Below are 27,233 nucleotides of genomic sequence, written 5' to 3'. Positions count from 1 at the left end.
AAGGATTAACACCAACATACTCAACATAAAGCTGTGTTTGAAAGGAGGTCTGAGCCTTTCCTGATACTACTGCTGAATTCATTGATCTCACCATGATAGATAAGTAGACCAGAACTGGTCTTTATACCCCTATGATCAACCCAATGCAGTACACACAAGCTCAGCCTCTCACCAATGCTGCATGTAAATCTCAGCTGATATACCAATGCACTGAATTGTGTGGAAACAGTTCCAACAAAATTATAGGCTCCCTCCCAAAATATGAATTCTTCACATTTGAGCCCTGTCTATGTACAGATAGATAATTTAGCTAGAACTAATGGTCATCTTTCTAAATCTAAGAAATAAGACCATTAGACCGTAAGATATAGGTGCAGAATTAGGTCATTTGGCCCAGTGAATCTGCTCCATCATTTCATCATGGCTGATCTACTTTCCTCTCAGCCCCAATATCCTGTCTCTTCCCTTAACTGTTCATGCCCTGCCCAATCAAGAACCTATCAACCTCAGCCTTAAGTATACCCAATGATTTGACCTCCACAGCCACCTGTGGCAATAAATTCCATAGTTTCACCACTCTCTTGCTGAAGAAATTCCTCCTCATCTCTGTTTTAAATGGACATCCCTCTATACAGAGGCCGCGTCCTCTTGTCTGAGACTCCCCCAATATAAGAACATAAGAAATAGGAGCAGAAGTAGGCCATCTGGCCCATCGAGCCTGCCCCACCATTCAATAAGATTATGGCCAATCTGTCCTAACTCAGCTCCATCTACCTGCCCTTTCCCCATAACCCGCAATTCCCTTACTATGTAAAATCCTATCTAACTGTTTCTTAAATATATTTAGTGAAGAAGCCTCAACTGCTTCCCTGGGCAGAGAATTCCACAGATTCACCGTTCTCCGGGAAAAACAGTTTCTCCTCATCTCCGTCCTAAATCTTCTCCCCTGAATCTTGAGGCAATGTCCCCTAGTTCTAGTCTCACCTACCAATGGAAACAGCTTTTCTACTTCTATCTTATCAATCCCTTTCAAAATTTTGTATGTTTCTGTATGTTTCTCATTCTTCTGAACTCCAGAGAGTGAAGTCCCAGGTGACTCAATCGCTCCTCATAGGTTAACCCCTTCATCCCTGGAATCAACCTGGTGAACCTCCTCTGCACTGCCTCCAAAGCCAGTATATCCTTCCTCAAGTATGGAGACCAGAACTGCACACAGTACTCCAGGTGCGACCTCACCAGTACCCTGTTGCAGCATGACCTCCCTGCTCTTGAATTCAATCCCTCTAGCAATGAAGGCCAACATTCCGTTTGCCTTCTTAATAACCTGTTGTACCTGCAAGCCAATTTTTTGCAATTCATGAACAAGCACTCCCAAGTCCCTCTGCACAACAGCATGCTGCAATCTTTCACAATTTAAATAATAATCTGCTCTTCTATTATTCCTTCCAAAGTGGATGATCTTGCATTTACCAGCGTTGTATTCCATCTGCCAGACCTTGGCCCACTCACTTAACCTATCTGTATCCCTCTGCAGATTCTCCACATCCTCTATACAATTTGCTTTCCTACTCAGCGTTGTGTCATCAGCAAATTTTGCTACACTACACTCAGTCCCCTCTTCCAAATCATCAATGTAAATGGTAAACAGTTGCAAGCCCAGCACCGATCCCTGCGCGACCCCACTCACCACAGACTGCCAACTGGAGAAACATCCATTTATACCAATTCTTTGCCTTCTGTTGGTTAACCAATCCACTATCCATGCCAATACACTTGTCTCTTGTGCGGCACCTTATCGAACGCCTTCTGGAAATCCAAGTATACGACATCCACCTGTTCCCCTTTATCCACTCAAAGAACTCCAGTAAGTTTGTTAAACAAGACCTGTCCTTTCTGAATCCATGCTGCATCTGTCTAATGGAACCACTCCTCTCTAAACGTTTTGCTATTTCTTCTTTAATGACAACTTCAAGCATTTTCCTGACTACAGATGTTGAGCTAACTGGCCTATAGTTCCCTTCTTTTGCCTACATCCTTTTTTAAAAAGTGGCATGACAGTTGCTGTCTTTCAATCTGCCAGGACCTGCCCAGAGTCTAGAGAGTTTTGATAAATGATTACCAACATGTCTACTATAACCTCCACCAATTCCTTCAACACCCTGGAATGCACCCATCAGGACCAGGGGACTTACCTACCTTCAGACTCTAGTTTGCTCATCACTGTCTCTTTAGTGACAGCGATTTTATCGAGGTCCTCATTTCCCATTTCGTCCACAACATCCTTCTTTGGCATATTAGACGTGTCCTCCACCATGAGGACAGACACAAAATAGTCGTTCAATGTCTTAGCCATTTCCTTATCACCCAATATCAATTTCCCCTTCTCGTCTTCCAAAGGACCTACGTTGACTTAAGCTTCCTCTTCCGCTTTAAATATTCATAAAAACTTTTGTTATCTGTTTGTATATTTTGTGCTAATTTACTTTCATACTTCATCTTCCCTTTCCTTATTTTTTGTTTAGTTGTAGTTGTTCTCTGTTGCTTTTTAAGTTTTCCCAGTCCTCCAGTTTCCCACTACTCTTCGCGACTGTACGCATGAGCTTTTAATTTGATACTATCTTTTATTTCCTTAGTTATCCTAGACTGGCTCTCCCCACACTTACTGTCCTTACTTTTGACTGGAATATACTTTTGTTGAGCACTGTGAGAAATCTCTTTGAAAGTATTCCACTGTTCCTCAACTGTCCTATCAAATAGCCTGTGCTCCCAATCCACATTAGCCAACTCCTCCCTCATCCCATTGTAGTCTCCCTTGTTCAAGGATACAACTTCTCCGCATTCAATAGGTTTCAATAAGACTCCCCCCCCTTCATTCCTCTGAATTCCAGTGAATACAGGCCCAGAGCCATCAAATGCTCTTCATATAAGCCTTTCAATCCCAGAGTCATTTTCGTGAACCTCCTTTGAACCCTCTCCAACATCAACCCAAAACTGCTCATAAATGGTCCATGTGAGGCCTCACCATTGTCTTATAAAGTCCCTTTGCACCTCAACGAAGGAATGCACTCAACAGTTCAGGACCAGCTTCTTCCCCTCTGCCATCCAATTTCTGAATAGACACTAAACTCATGAACATTTCCTCACTACTTTATTTTAGCACTACTTACTTAATTTCACACACACACACAAATATATATTTACTGTAATTCACATTTTTTATATTATGTACTGCTGCTGCAAAGACAACAAATTTCACAACATATGTTGTTGATATTCAATCTCATTCTGATTATTTTTGAACCCCTCATTTAGAAAATAGTCTATGCTTTTATTTCTTCTACCAAAGTGCATGACCATACACTTCCCAACATTGTATTCCATGTGCCACTTCTTTGCCCATTTTTCTAAGTCCTTCTGCAGCCTCTCTGCTTTCTCAGCACTACCTGCCCCTCCACCTATCTTTATATTGTCCACTTACTTGGCCACAAACCATCAAGTCACTGACATATAATGTAAAAGCAGCGGTCCCAACACCTCTGTCGAACACCCCTAGTTACGAGAAGCCAACCATAAAGGTTCCCTTTATTCCCACTCTGCCTCCTGCCGATAAGCCAAAGCTCTACCAATGCTAGAATCTTTCCTGTAATACCATGGGTTCAACATATTAAGCAGCCTCATGTATAGCTTTCTCATGTGTGGTCTCCTGCTTGTTATTTCTTCAAGGAATTCCAAAATATTTGTCAGGCAAGATTTTCACTTAAGGAAACTCTCCAGATTTCAACCCTTTTATCACGTGCCTTCAAGTACCCAAGAGCCACATCCTTAACAATTGACTCCAATATCTTCCCAACCAATGACGTCAGACTAACTGGGATATAATTTTCTTTCTCTGCCTCTCTCTCTTCTTGAAGAGTGGAGTGACATCTGCAATTTTCCAGACTTCAGGAACTGTGCCAGAATCTAGTGATTCTTGAAAGATCATTATTGTCTCCACAATCTCTTCAGCCACTGCTTTCAGAACCCTGGGTATAAACTATTTGGTCTAGGTAATTTATCTACCTTCAGACTTTTCAATTTCCCAAGCACCATCTCCGTAGTAATAGCAACTTCACTCATTTCTGCCTCCTGACACTCTCAAACTTGCAACATACCACTACTGTCTTTCACAGTGAAGACTGATGCAAAATACTGATTCAGTTCATCTGCCATTTCCCTGTCCCTCATTGCTACTTCTCCAGCTTCATTTTTCAACAGTCCAATATCTACTCTCGCCTCTCTTTTACACTTTACCTATCTGAAGAAACTGCTGGTATCCTCTTTAATATTACTGGCTCACTTAACTTTTCCTTCTTTATGACTTTTTTTGGATGCCTTCTGTTGGTTTTAAAGACCTTCCAATCCTTTAACTTCCTACTAATTTTTGCTCCATTAAATGCCCTCTCTTTGGCTTTGACTTCCCTTGTCAGGCATGGTTGGATCATCCTACCTTTAGAATACTTCTTCTTTGGAATGTATCTATCCTGCGCCTTCTGAATTGCTCCCAGAAACTCAAGCCATTGCTGCTTTGCCATCATGCATGCTTGCTTTCACCTTCCACTCAATTTTGGTTAACATTTCTCTCATGCCTCTGGATTCCTTTTACTCTACTGTAATACTGATACATCTGACTTCAGCTTCTCCTTCTCAAATTGCAGGGTGAATTCTATATTATGAACACTTTTGCCCCCAAGGATTCCTATATCTTAAGCTCTTTAATCAATTCTGGTTCATTGCACAACACCCAATCCAGGATAGCTGACCTCTAGTGGGCTCAACCATGAGCTGCTCTAAATTACCATCTCGTATGCATGCTAGAAATTCCCCTTCTTGGAATCCCCCACCAGCCAGATATTGCCATATTGAACTCCCCATGATTATCGTAACATTACCCTTTTGACATGCATTTTCTATCTCCCCTTGCAATTTGTAGTCCACATCTTTGCTACTGTTTGGAGATCTATAACCAGGATCTTTACCCTTGCAGTTTCTTAGCTCTACCCACAACGATTCTACACCTTAGGATCCTGTCACTTCTTTCTAAGGATTTGATTTCATTTTTTACCAACAGGGCCATGCTACCCTCCCTGCCTGCCCTTTCAATACAGTGTGTATCCTTGGATGCTATGATCCAGCTATAATTTTCATTCAGCCGTGACTCAGTGATACCCAGAACATCATCCATGCCAATCTGTAACTACGCTACTTAGTTCATCTACTTTATTTGGTATACTGTGTGCATTCAAATATAACACCTTCAGTCCTGTATTCATCACTCTTCTCAATATTGTTTCCTTTTTACATTGCAACTCATCCCGTTGACTGCAAGTTTTCCCTATCATCAGCCTACCTTTGCTAGCAGTCTCTTACACACTGCCTGTTTGTAAACCAACTACCCCATTCTCAGCCCGCTCACTCCGTTTCTCATTCCCCTGCCAAACTATCGAATTGTATGTTGAAAAATCTTAAAAACAGACTTTTCACATACTTTTTTGACTTGGCTTTATACATCCTTTCTTCAGGCAGCATGTAATAGTGTACTACCCCAACAGAGAAAAAGCAGCTCTAGTAACGGTACTCACCCTCCCTCTCCAGTCACTGGCTTGCCGTTCTCCGGTTTGGCAATGCAATATAACGCCTTTTCCAGCAAGTGCTCTCGGAAAGCTTGAGTTACCTGAGCCAGTGGATCAACTAGGAAGAGAAGAAGAGTCTGCATCACATATTTAACACTGCAGCAAAACCTGGCTGGTACTTCCGAGGGTAGTGGGAGCAAATACTTACTGCTGATTGTTGTGGGCCAAATCTTTCAGCATCCATCCTAAACTGCCCCCACCCTCTGCCACCAGCATTTGTTTGTTTGATACTTATTTATTTTCCTGTACATTAGAGTCAGTGTTCAGATGGCAGTGATTTGCAATTGATACTACCAGATACGGTGTCCGAATGTACTTTGTGCAAGTTTGTTAATGATACAAGCTGGATAAGAAAGCAAGTTAGAAAAGGGGATGCAAATATATGCAGATGCATTGAATGATTAGTTAAAGTGCTATATTAAATATAATGTGGTAAAAATCCAATATTATCCAACTGTTTGGTATTCCTGACGTTTTGGCATTTGACTCATCAGGACCCTGACTGTAAGAGAATCAAGGGATCCAGGAAACAGATGGGAAAGAAGCAACACAGAGGATTATTTAGGATAGTGGTCACCAACCTTTTTAAGCCCAAGATCCCCTACCTCGACCTCAGTGAAAGGCAAGATCTACCTACTAAATCCTTTAGAGAAAAAACAGCTCAGATTGTACTTCCAATTTGAGGCCTTTTATTTGGGCGAATTGTATTTGAAATACACAAAATACTTCTGTCAAACTTTCAAATTAATTCAAACAAGAAAACACTGTAACTAGCATATCAAACAGGCCATAGCTGTCTTTCTTTAAGAATATTACAATACTTCACACCTTTAATTCTAAGGTTCATTATTTAATTTTATTTCAATACGAAAAATAAATGAATAAAAATCGACTGTTGCACTCAGTGAGATGACTGGGGCTGAATACTTTCTGCTAGTTCCCTGAAGTTCGGCTCATAACTACAGACAGCCAGTCCGAGACAGTCTGTGAGGTGTAGGGTTGCCAACTGTCCCGTCTTCCCCCAGTTAAGGTAGAACGTTCCTATGAAACCTTTCGTGCCGAAATGCTTTACGCCGAAGCAATTACCATTAATTTATATGGAAAAAAATTTTGAGCATTCCCAGACCCAAAAAAATAACCTACCAAATCATACCAAATAACACATAAAACCTAAAATAATACTAACATATAGTAAAAGCAGGAATGATATGATAAATACACAGCCTATATAAAGTAGAAATAATGTAAATTAAGCCAAAACTGATTCGTGGGGTAAAAAGAAAAAAATTGGCATGTATGCACATGCGCATACAGGTGCCTGTGCAAGACTTCATGGTCATGGTAGTCTTTCTCGGGGTAAACACAAATGTCCCGGGATTTGACTGCTACTTTTGTCTGTTATTTTGGAGTGAGAAAGTTGGCAACCCTAGTGAGGTGTCTGTCAGTAAGTCAGCTCCTGTACTTAGACTTAATAATTTTCATCTGTGAAAATGTAGTTTCACATAGATAAGTTGACCCGAAGTAGGCACTGACTTTTAGTGGTATAAAACCAACGCACACACCGCGCATTGCTCGGCCCCATCAGCAGTAATTGCCACCAGTTTATGAATGGGGATGTCATTTTCACGGACACATTTTATAGAATTCATTGTAAATATCCTCACCTCTCGTTCTTTCCTTTAATTGCAAAAGTGTGAGAAAGTCCTCCTTTGTTGTAAAATTCTGGAAACCCATTCTGACAAAGACAACAAGCTGAGCTGTTTGCATTACATCCAGGGATTCATCGAACTGTAGTGAAAAATATTCACGTCCTCTGACAGTGACTCTACCCTCCTTGTCACTGTTGCAGGGCCAAGCAGTATATTACGTATTGTGGTTGTGATGCCGTTTTTGTCATTAAAGTCATTAAAAACAGTCTCTGCGGTAATGACCATTGCTTCCTTGAATAAATCGCCATCTGCAAAAGGCTTCTTGTGTTCAGCCAAAAGGTGACTTACACGAAAGGATGCTTCAATAGCAGCCTTATTTTGAGCAGCATGTTTTGTGGAAAACGATTGCTGGGCCTTCAACCCCAATTTCAGCTCAACTTTCCAGGCACGAATTGCGCTCTTTGGGGGGTAGGTGTCTTTAAATTCCTGATGGTTGGTGTTGTGGTGCCGCTCCAGATTCCCTCCTTTAGTCAGTGCTTGTGTTTGGTGGCACAACATACATACACACTTGTCTTTCACCAAGGTAAACAGAAATTCCTCTTCCCATTCTGGATGGAATTTGTATGTTTTCGCCTTCTTTCGTGGAGCCTCTGCTATGCTATCAGGATATCATGAGCAATTGCCGATTGCGTCGCCTCCGATCTGTGCCGACATTTACGTGCCGGGCGGCATCTAATTAATTAGCTTGTTTATTTCGGCTTTTTTTCTTAAAGACGTGCTGTGTGCATCCCAACTACCACTGCTCCACTGCATGCTTCGCGGCCTGGAGGTTGGGGACACTGCCGTATATTGATGTTTCTGACAGTCTGTACTAATCTAATTGGTCACTTTGATACAGCACAGGCTACGCTGAAAACGCGGTGCATGACGGGGGATCTACACACATGCACTGGGCAGAAAGAACGGAACTAAACCCCCGCAACCCGGAAACAATCTCTCCTTACAAACAGCTTTTTAGCGAAAATATTGCTATATTACCATCATCCTAATTAGTATTACTTTTATAATGCTCACATTACAACAGTATTTGTGTATTTATTTTTGATTTTTCTTCGGGATCTACTGGGAAAGTCTCAAAGATCGACCAGTTGGCGACCCCTAACTTAGGATATTATTGAATTATAGAATTGGCCAATGGAGCCAAAAGGCTCAAAAGTCTTATACTTTAAGGGATTCCCACTCTTTTTTATGCCATGGATACCGACCATTAACTGAGGGGTCCATGGACCCTGTGGAGCCCTTGCTTAAGAGCTACAGCAGCTATAACCAGCTACTCAATTCTGATCAGGTGGAGAGAAAATACATTCTTCCATGTGCCCACATTCTAAGGTGAGCTGATGGAAAACTGCTGTGCCCATTCAACTTTAACCAAAATGAAGCAGGATTTTCAGAAAAGGAAGAAATGGGAGAAAGCACAGAGTGTAGCAACTGAAAAAAAAATAAAGCGCCTGGGTGCCATCATACTCCCTCTATTATCATGAGTACCAGTATTACACCAAACTCTCTTCTGCCAAGAAATGAAATATTACCTGGGTTTCCAGTAACACTATAAATGCTGTCTTTGTGAGTGCTTTTGACAGTCCAGTCCTCATCAACAAAGAATCTATGGCCCTGAGGGTGACACAGCCATTTCATTGCGGGTGGTATGGTTCCACTCTGTGACAGACAGATCTGTCTGGCACTGCTCAGGAAGATACGCTGCAAGCAAAGGTAAATACCGAGGAAAATCAAAACCAAATTAACTAACAAAACAAGTGTTTAATAAAATATTGTGTTACACTATCCTGAGTTAGCTCATCTTTATCAAGCAGTGGTATAGGATTCCTGCTGCTGATCACCATCCAAATAAGGCAGGCTTAATCTGTGATATGGTTGCTTACATTGAGATCATCAGTCCCTACCCTTAACCCCACTTCAAAGTTACCCCAGTTAGAAGTGCAATTATAAACATTTCTCTCAATGTGTTAAACAGACATTGTCATGACCTTAAGTGCTTCCATATCAAACAGACAAACTTGCTAGCTTCTAGCCACTCATCATTTTACAAACGTGTAAATGATTGTGTCCTTAAGAAAATATACCCCAGTATATAATGCTTTCAGCAGGAACATTTAAAAGAATATTATACAAGAAACTTCCATGAACCCAATATATCTCATTACATTTATGTCCAAATATTATAAATTAACAGAGAATAAAAGACGAGAATCTTTCAAATATTATTTCTTTAACTAATTTATTGGCAGTCTCCACATGGGATTATTTACTAAAATACTTCACTGTTGAGCCACGTGCTGCAGAGAGTTGTCTTGTTAATTCCTAAGCTCCAAATATTAATATAAAAATCCCACTATAGGACCCTGCATTGTTAGAAAGCTGAAATGGACAGACATCTTCAATGGTCTTTTAGTTTTGCAACACTGAAATAGTTATCAAGTGACAGCAGTAGTTTAAGTCTAGAGGTGTTCTCTGTAGGGAGCACATCTGGCACTCAGCAACAATAAATGGGTTTATGGGAGGAATGACTGCTCACCTGATACAATGACATACAACAAAAGAATCATAATTATTAACTAGATTTAATCATACTTTTGTGCTTCTTGTGTGGAAGTACCATAAGATAGGAAAGGAGAACTATTAATCTATGAATAAAACAAGAGCTTTCAAGTGCACTCTACCTCCCTCCACTGGACAGAAACAGCAAAGGACAGATAGCCACCTGAAGTGATGGAGGGATAATCACTCTTTGAGACAAACAGCAAGCTCAATTAATCTGCTATCATTTGAATTTACTTTTCATAAACGGGAAACAGAAACTTGGGCAGTGGTGGAGAGCAGATTCTAAGAGTTAGAACATAAGAAAGTGGCATGACATTTGCTGTCTTTCAAGAAATTTGAAGAGAATGGAAATATTGAAGGGCGAGAGGAGATTGCTTAAATATAGAAATGTTTGAGTTGTCTACTCCTACATCCTTAATAATAGATTCTAATAGTTTCCTCAGTATTGCTAATCTGAGTTAACTAATCTATAGTTCTTATTGTTTAAAAGAGGAAATCAAGTTGGAAAAAAGTGAGACAGGGAAAGAGGAATGGAATCAGTGTGTTGTAAATATGCCTATTCACATAGCATTCAGTAATTAGGATTGGCAGAATACAGAATTGATTAACAGAGATATACAGGGAGTAGAAAGAATAGAGATCACCTTTGGATGACATGGTATAACTAGAAAGAAGCTGTGAAGATCAGTGCTTGGGCTTCAACTGTTTGTAATTAATGGTAGTGATTGCAGAGGGGGGAACTGAATCTGGTATATCCAAATTTGTTTACAATAAGATGCTTATGAGGAGGCCAAAAAAAAAGGCTTGTATATGAGACCTGGTCCAACATGTTTTATTTTAACTTGGTGTTAAATGGCATATGGACCATCATACAAGCACAGTTGAACACAAAAATGGAAAAAAAAAGAATGAACTTCAGCTGGAAGGTGACAGGAGTGCAATAAATCATGGGGTATACATCACCCCAAACCAGAAGCCCATGTCAATTAATTTAACGTTCATAAAGCAAAAAATCTTTAGATGCTGTATATCTGAAATAAAAACAAAAAAATAAGAAATATTGATCCACAATTCCAGCACTGTGCTTTCTTTCTTGATCATCTGTCTTTACTCACCTTCAAATTACATTTTCTCCAGATATATGGCGGGAGGAGAGAGAAGCAGTGCGCTGCGTGTGCACAGCCCTCTGATGAAAAATGATATCGTATCTGTTAAATAGGAGCTGTGGACAACTCTGATTTGATGGAGACGGACGTGAAAGTACAGAGGAACATCTGGAGAAATTTCTGAATCGCTCGTTCGCTGCTGTTGTTACTGCGTGATCGGGAATCTTTCGGAGGGAAGGCCTCAAAATCCCCGGCTTTGCCTGCTGTTGGCTGTCGGAGAGCTGATCAGAGCTCGAAGTTTTCGGACGACTCAGAGTCGGACTGTGATCGGGTATGGCAGGGAGAGTTTTTCTTCCTCCTCCCGTCTGCATGAGATGTGGGACATTTGAGAGACTTTGAACTTTCTACTGTGCTCATGGACTTCTTCATCAAGTTATGGTATTGTTGCACTGTTGTAACTATATGTTGTAATTATGTGGTTTTGTTAGTTTTTTCAGTCATGGTCTGTCCTGTGTTTTGTGATATCACACCGGAGGAAATATTGTATCATTTCTCAATGCATGCATTACTACATGACAATAAAAGAGGACTGCGTGTCTTCGTATATCTTTTGTAATTAACCCTCTTTTAGCCTACAGACTCTACTGGTCTTCACCCCATCAGACTTGCTTTATCCACTCCTTCTTTTTTTTTTCCTGAGTTACTAAATAATTTAATAAGAATGAAAACTCATCAGCTTGAAACTTTGACTGTTTCTCCCTCCACTAATGTTGTCTGGCCTGCTGAGTACCTTCTGCATTTTCTTTCTTTATTGTCCATATGCAAGTTTTAGCAGTGTTAAAAGTTTAATGGTGGAAAGGCTTCAAATCCAGACCCAATTCGCATTCTAATTTGCTGCATCCCAAGCGCACATGTGCACACGCACACACAGAATGCATTCTATAGCAAACATCGACAAAAAACAGAAACTGTGATTGATTTCTGTCTTATTTATGACAGGGTGTGCCACAGACCAGCCAGTTCAGTATCCTCAACAAACAGTATTAGGGAACACATAAATATCTTGATGTTACTTACAGTCATGAAATGGAGTCTCCTGTGCAGACTGATTTTAATGCGAATTGCTGCTGCCACATACATCTCTGCCATGGTAGCAATGGAGATGGCATCTCCAGCACATTCAGCAAGGTTTACTGCATTCAATGCCATGTTAATTGCAGATAGGTAACTGCCACCCAATTTGCCTAAGTTACAAATGAAGATAGCTATTAACAACAAACCCACACATGAATGAGATAATGCACGGAAAGTCATTAAAATACCGGGTAAAAGAAAAAACATGACATCCTTTAGATCACCTCTATCCCCTGTTAATGCAAGACCATGTTATATAGAAAATAAATATGGTGTACAACTTAATTTTTTTTCCCCTAGCAATTCATTTCTTTCACAATAAAGGGAGAACTGCTTCAAGCAAAATATTCCCCAACTACTAACCTTTATATTTATTACTTTTTCTTTATGTTCAACATTTCAAACTGGAATACATTACATATCAGGGTCGTTGGGAAAGAACACACGAAACAAGGAGCAGGAGGTTACTGCTCTCAAGTCTGCACTGCTTGTCAGTATCATCAAGCCTGATCTATTGTATGTTGGCCTCAACTCTTTAGTCGCAATTCCCCATAATCCTCAATCTTTCAGATGTTTAATTATCTCCACCTTACATACACTCCAGTGAAACTCTACTATCTAGGTAATTTGCTAAAGGAAATGTCAATTTGAGAGCAGTGTTGTTACCCGTCTGCATCTAAATCAACCGTTAGTCCTGCCAACAGTCAACCAAGAGACTGGAACCATACGTTCACATTCTCGAAAAAAAACTGGAGCTATCAAGTTCAACCTTATTTGTTCCCTATATGTACAACTATTTACAGTAACTGTAAGGAAGCCTCCAGGCACTGACGGAATTGGAAGCTGGATTAAATCCTACTTTTCAAGTGAACTAATAAAAACGTGTAGTGCATCAAATTTCCGCTAGTTTTCTTGCCAACCTTCCATTACTTTGCATTATCTTGCTTGCTGTTTTTGGGACCGGGTGTACAGTCTGGTTGTGTGCAATCTTTATTACCACAGCAACCGCATTTCAGGAGTAATCTATTAAGGAGCACAAAACAGTATACAAATGCTAGCAACAGACATCAAAGTTGCTGGTGAACGCAGCAGGCCAAGCAGCATCTATAGGAAGAGGCGCAGTCGACGTTTCAGGCCGAGACCCTTCGTCAGGACTAACTGAAGGAAGAGTGAGTAAGGGATTTGAAAGCTGGAGGGGGAGGGGGAGATGCAAAATGATAGGAGAAGACAGGAGGGGGAGGGATAGAGCCGAGAGCTGTACAGGTGATAGGCAAAAGGGGATACAAGAGGATCATGGGACAGGAGGTCCGGGAAGAAAGACGGGGGGGGGGGTGACCCAGAGGATGGGCAAGAGGTATATTCAGAGGGACAGAGGGAGAAAAAGGAGAGTGAGAGAAAGAATGTGTGCATAAAAATGAGTAACAGCTGGGGTACGAGGGGGAGGTGGGGCCTAGCGGAAGTTAGAGAAGTCAATGTTCATGCCATCAGGTTGGAGGCTACCCAGACGGAATATAAGGTGTTGTTCCTCCAACCTGAGTGTGGCTTCATCTTTACAGTAGAGGAGGCCGTGGATAGACATGTCAGAATGGGAATGGGATGTGGAATTAAAATGTGTGGCCAACACCTTATATTCCGTCTGGGTAGCCTCCAACCTGATGGCATGAACATTGACTTCTCTAACTTCCGCTAGGCCCCACCTCCCCCTCGTACCCCAGCTGTTACTCATTTTTATGCACACATTCTTTCTCTCACTCTCCTTTTTCTCCCTCTGTCCCTCTGAATATACCTCTTGCCCATCCTCTGGGTCAACCGCCCCCCCCCCCGTCTTTCTTCCCGGACCTCCTGTCCCATGATCCTCTCGTATCCCCTTTTGCCTATCACCTGTCCAGCTCTCGGCTCTATCCCTCCCCCTCCTGTCTTCTCCTATCATTTTGCATCTCCCCCTCCCCCTTTCAAATCCCTTACTCACTCTTCCTTCAGTTAGTCCTGACGAAGGGTCTCGGCCTGAAACGTCGACTGCGCCTCTTCCTATAGATGCTGCTTGGCCTGCTGCGTTCACCAGCAACTTTGATGTGTGTTGCTTGAATTTCCAGCATCTGCAGAATTCCTGTAGTATACAAATGCTATTTTCTTCTTTTGTCTACAAACTTAAAACTTGTCCCATCTAAAACTGACTTACATGTTCTGGCAGGTGCCACAGCAGTAAAAAACCGGCTTTATTGAGGCCAGCTGTGCTAGAGGTGGTGTTCTATCTAAAGGATTATTAAACCCACCATTGCCTGGGTCCAACTCGTGTAATACCAGTTCCATTGATGGCTGAACCAGTTTCCTCTCAACATCATTCAGCATCTTCTGCATGGATTCAGCATACAGTGAACTGGGTATCAATTCTAGCTTTCTTTTGTTCCTCTGAACCATGGACCAGTTGGCTGTCAAGACTAATTTCAAAATCTTCTGTGAACTATTCGGATGCAAAATGGCATTTGTCTTGTTTACTGCACATTCCATATTAGTAGAATCAACACACACAAGGTGCTGAAGTTACTCAGGTCAAGCAGCATCTATGGAGGAAAAAGGATAAGGACAGATGAACGGGCTTGGCCCGAAGCAATGACTGTTCCTTCCACCACCCCCCCCCCCACCCCCGCTGAGCTCGTCCAGCATTTTGTGTGTGTTAATCTGGATTTCCAGCATCTGCAGTCTCTCTGGTGCCTCAATATTGATTCTTTCAATTTTGCACCGATCACATACCAGTCATGTGAAGTTGCTGCAGCTTGTGATAGACCAATGCAGCCTCCCGAGTGCACTTCTTCATGTCATCCTTCAGCTCTTGGTTCTGCCAGAAACCTCCTGCCTGTGCTGCAAACCAGCGGCCAATCCACAGTCGCTGAAGGATATGCCGGATGATGTTCCACATCAGGCTGCAGGCAAAATCTAAATTGGAAGTTGGCAGGGGGCGCCCCAGTGCTTTCAAACAAACCCAGAGGTTCTGGGAAGCCTGTGCAAAATCTCCCTGATGAAAATATTGTTCGTTATTTTTTTTCCAGAGATTTCAAAGTTCCACTGATCTTTTTGAACAAAATAATTTCTCCTTTTTTCCATTTGCAACGAAACCACAACATTCTAGTTGGCATATAGTGGTCTATGTTCTACAGAGGCAGATGCATTAGACTTTTAAGAGATGTTTAGATATGCACATGATGAATGTGAGAAAGGTGGAAGGATATGGGTATTGGGTAGGCAGACAAGATTCGTTTAGTTGGCCATTTGATTACTAATTGAAGGCCCTGATGCTGTGCTATACTGGTCTATATTCTATATAAATCAAACGACAAGTGAGCATGCTACAGGGTAGCCTGTATCAGCAGGTTCAGTTACATCACAAACTGACTAGACTCATGTCTTTCTCTCTACCTCTGAGCATTAGCCAGCCTCAGAACATGGAACTCCAAGCTGCATTTGGGTTTGGAAATTAAGCTGATTTTCCCTCTTTGGTCCAGGACTGCTGAAGTCCACTGTTGCTATCTAGAGGTACCTCTGACTGATCTACGTACAGTTTTGCTCACCAAGATAAGCTGTAACTAAAAATATATTTAAAACAAAGATCAAATTATGTTGTAATTTACAGAAGGACAAATAGCATGAATGATATTGAAAAGATCAGTAGGCTAACTACTTGAATGGAGATAAATTTGTTACTCTGATTGGATGATATCCAAGTAGTCAATGATCCCCAGAAAGTGACGTTTCCAAAGGGGAAGAAAACATTTTTCATGAACTCAATTCAGAGAGATAATCTGATCCAAGTGCAAAACATTAACCTTTAATATAATATCTTTAATATTATATCTGTAACTTCATGGTAGATTATGAAGCATAGGTAGGGTAAACAATTAGAATCTTTTTACTGGCTAGAAGTATCAAGTTCTGGAGAACATGCATTTAAGGCAAGGGAGGCAAGTTTAAAGCAGATGTGTAGGGCAAGTTTTCTTTGGAAACACAGTGGTAAATGCCTGTAACAGGCTGCCAGAGGGAGTGGTGAAAGCAGATAGGAGACAGACTGTCAGATGGATTCATGAATGTTCAGGGGATGAAGGGATATGGATTACATACAGTCAGAAGAGAATTCAGCATTGTGTTTGGCAGACATTGTGGGCCAAAGGGTTTGGCAATGTTCTAACACCTTCTTTCAATGCCATAAAGTACTATGAAAAATAGTGAGATGCTGCCTGACCTGCTGAATGTTTCCAGAATTTTCTGCACGTTGGAATATCAAATACCCGGGCCTTCCACCACATTGGCAAAGAATATGAAATTGCTAAGTCTTAATACACTAACACGTGGGAACATATAACAAAGATTTTAAGTATATTATTGATTTTGACTTCATTAATTAATCACAGGTTTCAATTTAATTCCAGTGAATAGGAAGGCACTAATTTTAAGCAAAAACAGGACAAAAAGAGAGAGAGGGAAGACATCACTGTCATCATGGCAAGTTATCCTTGCAGGTTTAGACCAGCATTTGCATAGTCAAAATGAATCATCCTTACCCTTGCCAGATCCAGATCAGCTTGCTTGCGGTGTCTCCAAAAGAGGACGGATGATTCAGAGTGCAGCCGAGTGATTGGCTCGCCGTATACAAAAATCTTAATGAATACGATCAGGACAATTATTCCATTAATCAACCAGAGGACCAATGTTGGCCACACCCAGGAAAACCAACTGGAAGAAGCTAGTGGAACAAACATAACCACGTTTTATTTACTAGGCCGATGAGTTGTTGACCAAACAGTAACATAATATTGTGGAACACAACAAGGGATCACTGAGCCACCAGAACATCTACCTCAGCACATTCTCACTTGGATTAATCTACCCAGGGACCTGCACAATTATTCCCAAAAACTTCCAGAACAAGAACTGGAGAACTATCATCCATCCTCACCATTTGACATACAAGTAGCAGAGAAAGCACTATTAGAAGTTTGTTAATTAAATGAGGTTAGCCTAACTAAATAAACCACTGGCTTTAGCTAAAGTGTAAATAACGCACAAATAATCAGCCTTTTCATATTCTCACTGTCATTCTTTCAAACTTTCTACAAGGAAATAGTGCACATCTCAATTAAACATTGACAAACTTGTGAAGGACAAATTCAAAAAATATATTAATAGAAAATGAGTTGTTACTGAGCTGAAGAGTATAAAATTAAAACTAATAAAACTAGTACAGAGACCAAACAAATCCATCATTTTCTAACACTAGTAACAGATGAGCTTTTATTTTTTAATTAAAGAATAACACATTGATGTTGAGCTTTAAAATATTCCGCTCCATGGACAGAAGAGGTGTTATTGGTGCAGGCTTAAATTATGCTCTGAGTCCCTCCCAATCTCTATTTCATTCAGTAGTTTATTCTGAACTACTCGGCGTGCTTGTTCCACTTGTTCACTTTTATGTGGGAGGAAGGATCTGGGGGTCGATGAGCCTGTTCCATTTTGTTCATTTTTTTGTGCAGGGAGGGGGTTTGGGGTCGATGTGCCTGTACTGTTTTGGTTTTTTTGGATGATGGTTACCCAGAGAAGAGAATTTCAAGTTGTATACTTTGATAATAAATGAACCTTTGAACAGGAATTACAGAAACATTAGAGGGCGACATTATCCATAAATCGCAAGTCACTGCAAGGGGACAGTGGTCAGGAAGAACAAATCTCTCAGCTCTAGACTACTGGCCTAACATGAAGCAACATATAAACAGGTCATTCAAACTAATACATCAAGTCTGTTTTTGTTTCAAATTCCTTTTCATCTAACATCATGTAAATTTTATTCAAAAATAATGCATGTTGCGTTAAAACCACACTTTTAAAATGTCTAGTTTAATACTGTTGCTTGGTTCAGAATTAGTTCAGAGTTAAGCGCCGGTCAGCTGAAAATATCTCGTTTACAGTATTCATTACTGCACTGTGGAAGTGCCCTCATCAGAAGAATGACACTGGCTCAGGAAGTTGTCTCACCTTCACCCTCTCAAAAGCAATGAGGAAAAGGCAATAAATATTGGTGTTGCTGGCTCTCCCTTTCTCTTCACCATTTACACCTAGGACTTCAAATACTGCACAGAGCCTTGTCGTCGTCAGAAGTTTTTGGATGACTCTGCCATAGTTGGATGCATCAGCAAGGGAGATGAGGTTGAGTACAGGGCTACGGTAGGAAACTGTCACATGGTGTGAGCAGAATTATCTGCAGCTTAATGTGAAAAAGACTAAGGAGCTGGTGCTAGACCTGAGGAGAGCTAAGGCACCGGTGACCCCTGTTTCCATCCAGGGGGGTCAGTGTGGACATGGTGGAGGATTACAAATACCTGGGGATACGAATTGACAATAAACTGGACTGGTCAAAGAACACTGAGGCTGTCTACAAGAAGGGTCAGAGCCGTCTCTATTTCATGAAGAGACTGAGGTCCTTTAACATCTGCCGGACGATGCTGAGGATGTTCTACGAATCTGTGGTGGCCAGTGCTGTCATGTTTGCTGTTGTGTGCTGGGGCAGCAGACACCAACAGAATCAACAAACTCATTCGTAAGGCCAGTGATGTTGTGGGGATGGAACTGGACTCTCTCACGGTGGTGTCTGAAAAGAGGATGCTGTCTAAGTTGCATGCCATCTTGGTCAATGTCTCCCATCCACTACATAATGTACTGGGTGGGCACAGGAGTACATTCAGCCAGAGACTCATTCCACCGAGATGCAGCACTGAGTGTCATAGGAAGTCATTCGTGCCTGTGGCCATCAAACTTTACAACTCCTCCCTTGGAGGGTCAGACATCCTGAGCCAATAGGCTGGTCCTGGACTTATTTCATAATTTACTGGGATAATTTACATATTACTATTTAACTATTTATGGTTCTATTACTATTATTTATGGGGCAACTGTAACGAAAACCACTTTCCCCCGGGATTCATAAAGTATGACTACTACTACTACTACTACTAATGCCTTGAAGGATAAACAGATAAAATAACCGTAATATTTCAAACTGCTCTAGTCAGTTTAGCCTTTAGTGTATCGAATGTTGCAAGACTTGCTCTGTTCAATCACATGTCTGAGATTGAAAAATGATTTTGCAAAATCAAATGTTTTTCCCACATTCATACAGGTTTCCTTCCTGACAGTAACTATTTAAGTTCAAAGTGGATGAAAAATGGCAGTTGGTGTAGTATATAATATAATCAATGGCAAGACATTTCTGCACTGTCAAACTGAGTTTCTTTTTCAAAAAAGTTTTTCGCTGTTGTTCAAAGGACTTCTTCCCACACCCTTATCCCAAATTTAGTCAAACTAAATATACCCTCCCTTCCGTTTCCAACCCATTGCCATTTACAAGAGCATACAACTCCATCTCTCAAAATATTGGAGTTTACTCAAAGCTAAAATTGATTATTACTAGACAAAGGAAGTAGCTTATGCTGCTGACTGTAAATAGAACCACAATAGATTGTGGGTGCCTTCAGATAACCAATTGTCCTCCAACATCTCTGTTGGCAGCAAGTCTATCTGGAAACACTCAATAATTCCATTTATCCGACTTTTGTTCAAATACCTCCCATATCTGGCTACATGCAGCTACCTCCTTGCTTCTGGTTGTAATGGAACCTCAGTCAGATGTTATTTCAATACTGGCATGCTAATCATTTCAGTTTATTTCCCAAATAAAAAATAAATTCTAAAATGCATTTACCTCTGCAACAGAATCCAATACTTTCTCATTAATTAAAAATAAGTGGCATTACTCCAAATGGGTTTCTATTGTTCCCTCACCCTGCACCTCACGTTTCTACCTCTTACCGAAGATCCAAAAATCTGCCTATCCAGGTAGACCCATTGTTTCTGCCCCATTGACCTTATATCTGCATACCATGACTCAGTTTTAACCACTGCACCGCCCCCCTCCCCCCCGTTCAGTTGCTTCCTACCTACATCCATGACACTTCACGCGCTCTTGACCTTTTCAATGATTTCAAGTTCCCTGGTCCCCATCATCTTATTTTCACAATGTATGTCCAGTCCCTATACACCTCCATCCCCCACCATCAAAGCTCTCTGTTTCTTTCTGGACACCAGACCCAACCAGTTCCCCTCCACCACCAGTCTCCTCCCACTTCCTTCAAACAAAAGCTGTAGCATGGGTCCCAGCTATGCCTGCCTGTTTGTTGGCTTCGTGGAACAGTCCATGTTCTAAGCCTACACAGGTATCGCTCCCCAACTTTTCCCTGCGCTACATCGACAATTGCGTTGGTGCTGCTTACTGCACCCATGCAGAACTCGTCAACTTCATCAACTTTGCCCCCAACTTCCACCCTGTCCTCAAATGTACCTGGTCCATTTCCAACACCTCCCTCCCTCTCGATCTCTCTGTCTCTATCTCTGGAGACAGTTTATCCACCGATGTCTATTATAAACCCACGGACTCTCATAGCTACCTCGTCCCACCCAGTTATTTGTAACTTCCCTCAATTCCTCCATCCATATTTGTGCGCATGTGCCGGTCGTGCATGCAGCCTGGTACAGCCCTTCCCATCTATTCTTTTACTTTCTTCTTCTTACTTTTTAAACTTACGTTATTTTTTGTATTTTTTTCTCACGGTAACACGTCGAAGCTGCACCCTCTCTAATATGCTGGTAGAGAGAGTTTTATTTGGGTTTTCTTTAGCGCTGGAAATGGTTACATCCCGACACACGGGACAGAAGCAAGGTCGCATTGTGTATTCCACAGACCTGCAAATTCCGGTTGGCTTAGCGAACAGAGCGGCAGACACCCCTGCTGAAATCCGGAGGAAAACACACAGAGGGGGATCACAAAGCCGAGGAAAGAGGACCGGGTCGAGACAACAGAGACTTTTGGAGAAGAGGAGTTCGGTGGGTAATACAGTTCCGCCTGACCGGAAGTGCACCAAGAGCGGTAAGTGGCGTGAAGGAGTGGGGCTAACAACGGATGGTGCAATCCGGGGTATATTACGATCGAGGAACATGTTTGCAGACTGGATATTGAACTTTTTACTGTAGGACTTCGGCCACATTCCACCGTGATACAACACTTGGCGGTCGTTCCATCAAACTTGCAGCTCCTCCCGTGGAGGGTCAGACACCCTGAGCCAATAGACTGGTCCTGGACTTATTTTCCATCTAGCATAGTTTTGCATTTTGTTGTTTGATTGTTGGGCTTTTTTGTATTGCTATATTTACGCTCTATTCTTGGTTGGTGCGGCTGTAACGAAACCAAATTTCCCTCCGGATTAATAAAGTATATCTATCTATCTATCTCTGCCACATCTGCACTCAGGATGAGGCTTTTCATTCTAGAACGAAGGAGACGTCCTCCTTCTTCAAAGAAATGGGCTTCCCTTGCTCCGCTGTCAACCGCATCTCTTCCATTTCGCACCTGTCTGCTCTTACCCCATCGTCCCACCACCCCACCAGGGATAGGGTTTCTCTTGTCCTCACCTACCATCCCACCAGCCTCCACGTCCTGTACATAATTCTCTGTAACTTCTGCTATCTCCAGCGGGATCCCACCACCAAGCACATCTTTCCCTCCCCCAACTTTCTTCAGGGTTCGCTCCCTACGCAACTCCCTTGTCCGTTCATCCCTCCCCACTGATCTCTCTCCTGGCACTTATCCTTGCAAGTGGAACAAATGCTACATCTGATTCTACACCTCCTCCCTCACTACCATTCAGGGCCACAAACAGTCCTTCCAGGTGAGGTGACACCTGGAAATCCTTCCCCCAGGAGCTAACTGCAACTGGGCAACCTGGAAGAGCCTTAACAGACCTAGAACTGGTATAGGTTGTTCAAAGGCATCACTAAGCAAATGGGGATATACAACCAGCCCGACAACTTGTGAATGTGGAACTTAGCCACAAACTATGCAACATCTCCTGCAATGCCCATCACTAGAGGAATCCTGTGCTGTTGCAGATCTTCCCAAATTCAACAACAAGGCGCAAAAATGTGTCCAGTTCTGGCTGGGCCATGTATGGACTGTCCGTGGACACAATAAGAAGAGGACCTGTGAATCTGTTGGGGTTATCTAATGTATCCGGTGCTCCTGGTGTGGCCTCCTGTATATTGGTGAGACCCGACACAAATTGGGAGGCTCCTTCACCGACCACCTACACTCCATCTGCAAGAAAAAGTGGGATCTCCCAGTGGCCGCCCATTTTAATTCCACTTCCCATTCCTATTCCGACACATCAGTCCATGGTCTCCTCTACTGTTGTGATGAGGCCACACTCAGTTTGGAGGAACAACACCTTATATTCTGTCTGGGTAGCCTCTACTCTGATGCTATAAACATCACTCTCTCGAACTTCTGGTAATGCTCTCCCCACCACCATTCCCATTTCTCTCTTTCACCTTATCTCTTTACCCGCCCATCACCTCCCTCTGGCACTCCTTCCCCTTTTCTTTCTTCCATAGCCTTCTGTCCTCTGCTATCAGATTTCCCCTTCTCCAACCCTGTCTCTCTTTCATCAATGTTCCAGCTCTTTACTTCACACCCCACCTTCCGGTTTCACCTATCACCCTGTGGTTCTTCCTCCCTTCCCCCTATTTTCTTACTCTGACTCCTCATCTTTTTTTCCCAGTCCTGATGAAGGGTCTTGGCCTGAAACATCAATTGTACTCTTACCATAGATGCTACCTGGCCTTCTAAGTTCCTCCAGCATTTTGTGTGTGTTATTTTTATTGTGCTTTCCCTTTTTTGGCTTGTGCGGGGATTCAGTGAGGCTGGATATTTTCTGGCAGTTTGCCCTAAAGACCATCCTACATGAGCAAAGCTACACAGATGAGGTAAATAAGAATAGACCCGTACATGTGTTTTTTTTTAAATTTCATTTTGATCAAACACCTACCTTCTACAGAAAATCCCAGTGTGCTTCTGCCTGCTCCATGATATTCTCCACTCTCCACCAGCCTGATGTCCGATCCACCCATCAAAGATGCCAGAGGGTTAAAGGAGAGGCAAAGGAATACAAAGGTACAAAGTACCATCCTAGATCGATCCAACATGCCAGCACTGGTTGGTAGTGTTTGCTCTTGTTTAACTGACATCTAGAAGTCAACAGAATTCACCATTGGTCAAATGCACAATCAGATTAATCTTTGCGTTTTGCACTTTCAAGACTATCAATATAACAAAGTACAGAGTGAGAATTTATTTTCTGGTTTTACACATGCCTTGTAGTTCATAGAACATAGAATAGTACAGCACAGTACAGGCCCTTTGGCCCACAATGTTGTGCTGACCCTCAAACCCTGCCTCCCATATAACCCCCCACCTTAAATTAAGTTCACAGTATCATAAATTTTATTGCAACCTTTATAACCACCAATATAAAATGGTATCCAATCTCCCAAATGATAGCAGGTAACTTCACTGGATCAGTGAATAACCTTACTCAAAAATTTTAAAAATGTACTTTGCAACTTTCTTTTAAAAAACAATCATTCTTCAAACTGTTCCCAAATGAAGTAATCAAAATATCACGTGATTCACCTTGAACAAAGCTCCGACCAGTTCCCTTCCATCAACTATTTTTTCTGGCTGAATCTGTTGAAAATCTTCTTCCAATCCCACTTCTTCAGATCAAAGATGTGGTTATGGGAATGTGTGTGGGTCCAAGCTGTGCCTGCCTTTTAGTGCAGATTTCCACCCTGCTCTCAGCTTCACATGGTCTAGCTCTGACTGTTCCCTCTCACTATCTCAGGGTCAGGCCAACCAGAATCATCCATGACAAGACTGCAGATTCCCACAGCTATCACAACCAAATTTCCACCCACTCTGTTTTCTATATAGGCACTATTCCATTCTGCAAATTCTCCATCTCCATCACACTTCATACACACTGATCTGATGTTCCATATCAATGCCTCCGAGACTTCTCCATCATCGTGATCTGAGGCTTCTCTCTGCCATAGTTGACTGAGTGCTCAGCTACATCTCATCTATTTCTTACCCCCTTTCCTCTTTGTGCAAAGATAGAGCTCCCATGGTCCTTACCTCCCAGCCCAACTGATCACTACCTTCCACCTCCAGACACATCTTACCCTCCTTTTCAACATTTCAAAGGGACCTTTCCTTCACTATTGCCTAGTCTTCTGTTCCCACAAAAACCATTGCCCTTCTTTTTCCAATTGGAAATTAATAAAGTTGAACAGAGAGGACCAAAACAACAATGAAGAATACTGGGACTGGTAATGATAACCATAACACCAGGAAGGGAGAGAGCACCCAAATTCTAAAGATCTCCATTTACTACGAACAAAGGCTTTTTAGAGTACAATTAGCATTCAAAACAAGATGGGCAAATATAGGATACATAATCTCATAGCCATCACAGAGGCAATATACTGGGTTGGAAATTAAATATTCCAGGATATTAAAACTTTACAAGAGATGAGCAAATGGAAATAAACTAGTCACTCTCGATCTTTCTGGATGGAAAAATAGTTGGAAGGAAATACAATATGAAAATACAGAAACATTACCTGGACAATGTAACCTTTTTTGGGCACCTTATTGAATGCTTTTTGAAAATTCAAACACACATTCACTGGTTCACTTTTATCCACCCTGTTTATCAGATCCTCAAAGAATTCTAACACCAAGCGACTCTGCTCTATTTTATCATGATGACTGAAAAAGATCTACCTCTGTGCCCTTGTTAAAGATTCTAACATTTCCCCAATGTCATATAGCAGAAGTTTCTTACTTCTAACTTTTTTGTTGAAAATGCATATTTTCCATTTTCCATACTGCTGGTATATTTCAAGAAACTAGAATACTTCAGGAGATCACAACAATGCTTATTACTTCACTTCTTTTACGGCCCTAAGACACAAGTCATAAAGTCATCTCTCTGGTCCTACATTCCTCCTTAGGACACCTGGAGAATAAAGACGCATACGTAAGGCTCCTTTTCATTGACTTACAGCTCTGCCTTTAATATCATCATTCCAAATAAACTGATATCTAAGCTCCGGAACCTGGGCCTTAGCACTCAGATCTGCAGCTGGATTTTCAGCTTCCTCACAGACAGGACCCAGGCTGTAAAAATAGGGGACGAGCTCTCCTCTACAATCACCCTGAGCACCAATGCCCAACAAGGCTGTGTACTCAGCCCCCTGCTGTACTCACTGTACACCCATGATTGTGTAGCCAAGTTTCCATCAAACTCAATATATAAGTTTGCTGATGACACAATTGTAGGCCGTATCTCAGGTAATGATGAGTTTGAGTACAGAGAGGAAATTAAGAACCTGGTGGCATGGTGCGAAGACAATAACCTATCCCTCAACGTCAGCAAGACGAAGGAATTGGTTGTTGACTTCAGAAGGAGTAGCGGACCGCACGACCCAATTTACATCGGTGGTGCGCAAGTGGAACAGGTCAAAAGCTTTAAGTTCCTTGGGGTCAATATCACAAATGACCTGACTTGGTCCAACCAAGCAGAGTTCACTGCCAAGAAGGCCCACCAGCGCCTTTACTTCCTGAGAAAACTGAAGAAATTTGGCCTGTCCCCTAAAACCCTCACGAATTTTTATAGATGCACCACAGAAAGCATTCTTCTAGGGTGCATCACAACCTGGTATGGAAGTTGTCCTGTCCAAGACCAGAAGAAGCTGCAGAAGATCGTGAACACGACGCAGCACATCACACAAACCAATCTTCTGTCCTTGGACTCACTTTACACTGCACGTTCTTGAAGCAGTGCTGCCAGGATAATCAAGGACACGACCCATCCAGCCAACACACTTTTCATCCCTCTTCCCTCCGGGAGAAGGCTCAGGAGCTTGAAGACTCGTACAGCCAGATTTGGGAACAGCTTCTTTCCAACTGTGATAAGACTGCTGAACGGATCCTGACCCGGATCTAGGCTGTACCCTCCAAGTATCCGGACTTGCCTTTCGGTTTTTTCGCACTACCTTACTTTCCATTTTTCTATTTTCTATTTATGATTTATAATTTAAATTTTTAATATTTACTATCGATTTGTAATCCAGGGAGTGGGAAGCGCAGAATCAAATATTGCTGTGATGATTGTACGTTCTAGTACCAATTGTTTGGCGACAATAAAGTATAAAAGTGTAAAGTATAAAGTCCAGAGGACTCGCCAGCCTTTCGTCCCATTAAAATAATTGGTTCACTCCTCCCCTGACATTTTGCCCTCTTATTTTCAATTATTAACATTTGATCTTGGTGCCACTAGCAAGTCTCAGAGTAGCCACAGTATACTGCAGAGTTGTATACGGAATACAAGCTCAAGCCCCTCTGAAAGTACTGAGATCACAGTCTGAATGTTACCACCAAACTAAGGTTAAGTTGTTTGGCAAATGAAATCGCATAGAGTTTGAACTTTAATATGGTTCAACTTTCAATTATGATGGGATCACAAATGAATTTTCATTGAATATTTACATTACAATATTTAGACCAAAAGACAGAGGAGCAGAATCAGGCCACTTGGCCCATCTAGTCCACTCCTGATCCTCCCCCCCCAGCCCCACCTCCGGCCTTCTCCCTGTAACTTTTGACACATCAGCCAATCAACAACCTATCAATCTCAGCCTTAAATACACCCAACGACCTGGCCTCCACAGATGCCTGTGGTAACAAATTCCACCAATTCACCACCCCCTGGCTAAAGAAATTTCTCCGCATCTGTTTAAAATGGACGCCCCTCTATCCTGAGACTGTGCCCTCTTGTCCTAGGCTCTCCCACCATGGGAAACATCCTTTCCACCCCTACTCTGTCTATGCGTTTCAACTTTCGAAAGGTTTCAATGAGATTCTCCCTCATCCTTCTAAATTCCAGCAAGTACAGACCCAGAGCTATCAAACGTTCCCCATATGATAACCCTTTCAATCCCGGAATCATCCTTGTGAACCTCCTCTGAACCCCCTCCAATGCCAGCATATCTTTTCTTAGATAAGGAGCTCAAAAATGTTCAGAATACGCAAGGTGAGGCCTCTAGGTTTCTTTGGGAGC

General features: G+C 41.9%; 1 protein-coding gene across 2 annotated transcripts in view; it reads right to left on the bottom strand.

The window, feature by feature from the left end:
- The window catches only part of srebf1 (sterol regulatory element binding transcription factor 1), a 66,166-nt gene that overhangs the window by 15,609 nt on the left and 23,324 nt on the right, over positions 1–27,233 (bottom strand). For both annotated transcript variants that reach the window (XM_063058626.1, XM_063058625.1), the window contains exons 8-13: positions 23,097–23,295; positions 16,731–16,912; positions 14,929–15,190; positions 12,121–12,287; positions 8,908–9,076; positions 5,619–5,727 (exon numbers count right to left, since the gene is read on the bottom strand). In XM_063058626.1, the coding sequence (XP_062914696.1) occupies positions 5,619–5,727; positions 8,908–9,076; positions 12,121–12,287; positions 14,929–15,190; positions 16,731–16,912; positions 23,097–23,295 (1,088 nt within the window). The remainder of the gene's footprint in view (positions 1–5,618; positions 5,728–8,907; positions 9,077–12,120; positions 12,288–14,928; positions 15,191–16,730; positions 16,913–23,096; positions 23,296–27,233) is intronic.

Source organism: Mobula hypostoma, chromosome 9 (assembly GCF_963921235.1).
Source record: "Mobula hypostoma chromosome 9, sMobHyp1.1, whole genome shotgun sequence".
Lineage (NCBI taxonomy): Eukaryota > Metazoa > Chordata > Chondrichthyes > Myliobatiformes > Myliobatidae > Mobula > Mobula hypostoma.
This window is presented reverse-complemented; position numbering and strand designations above follow the sequence as displayed.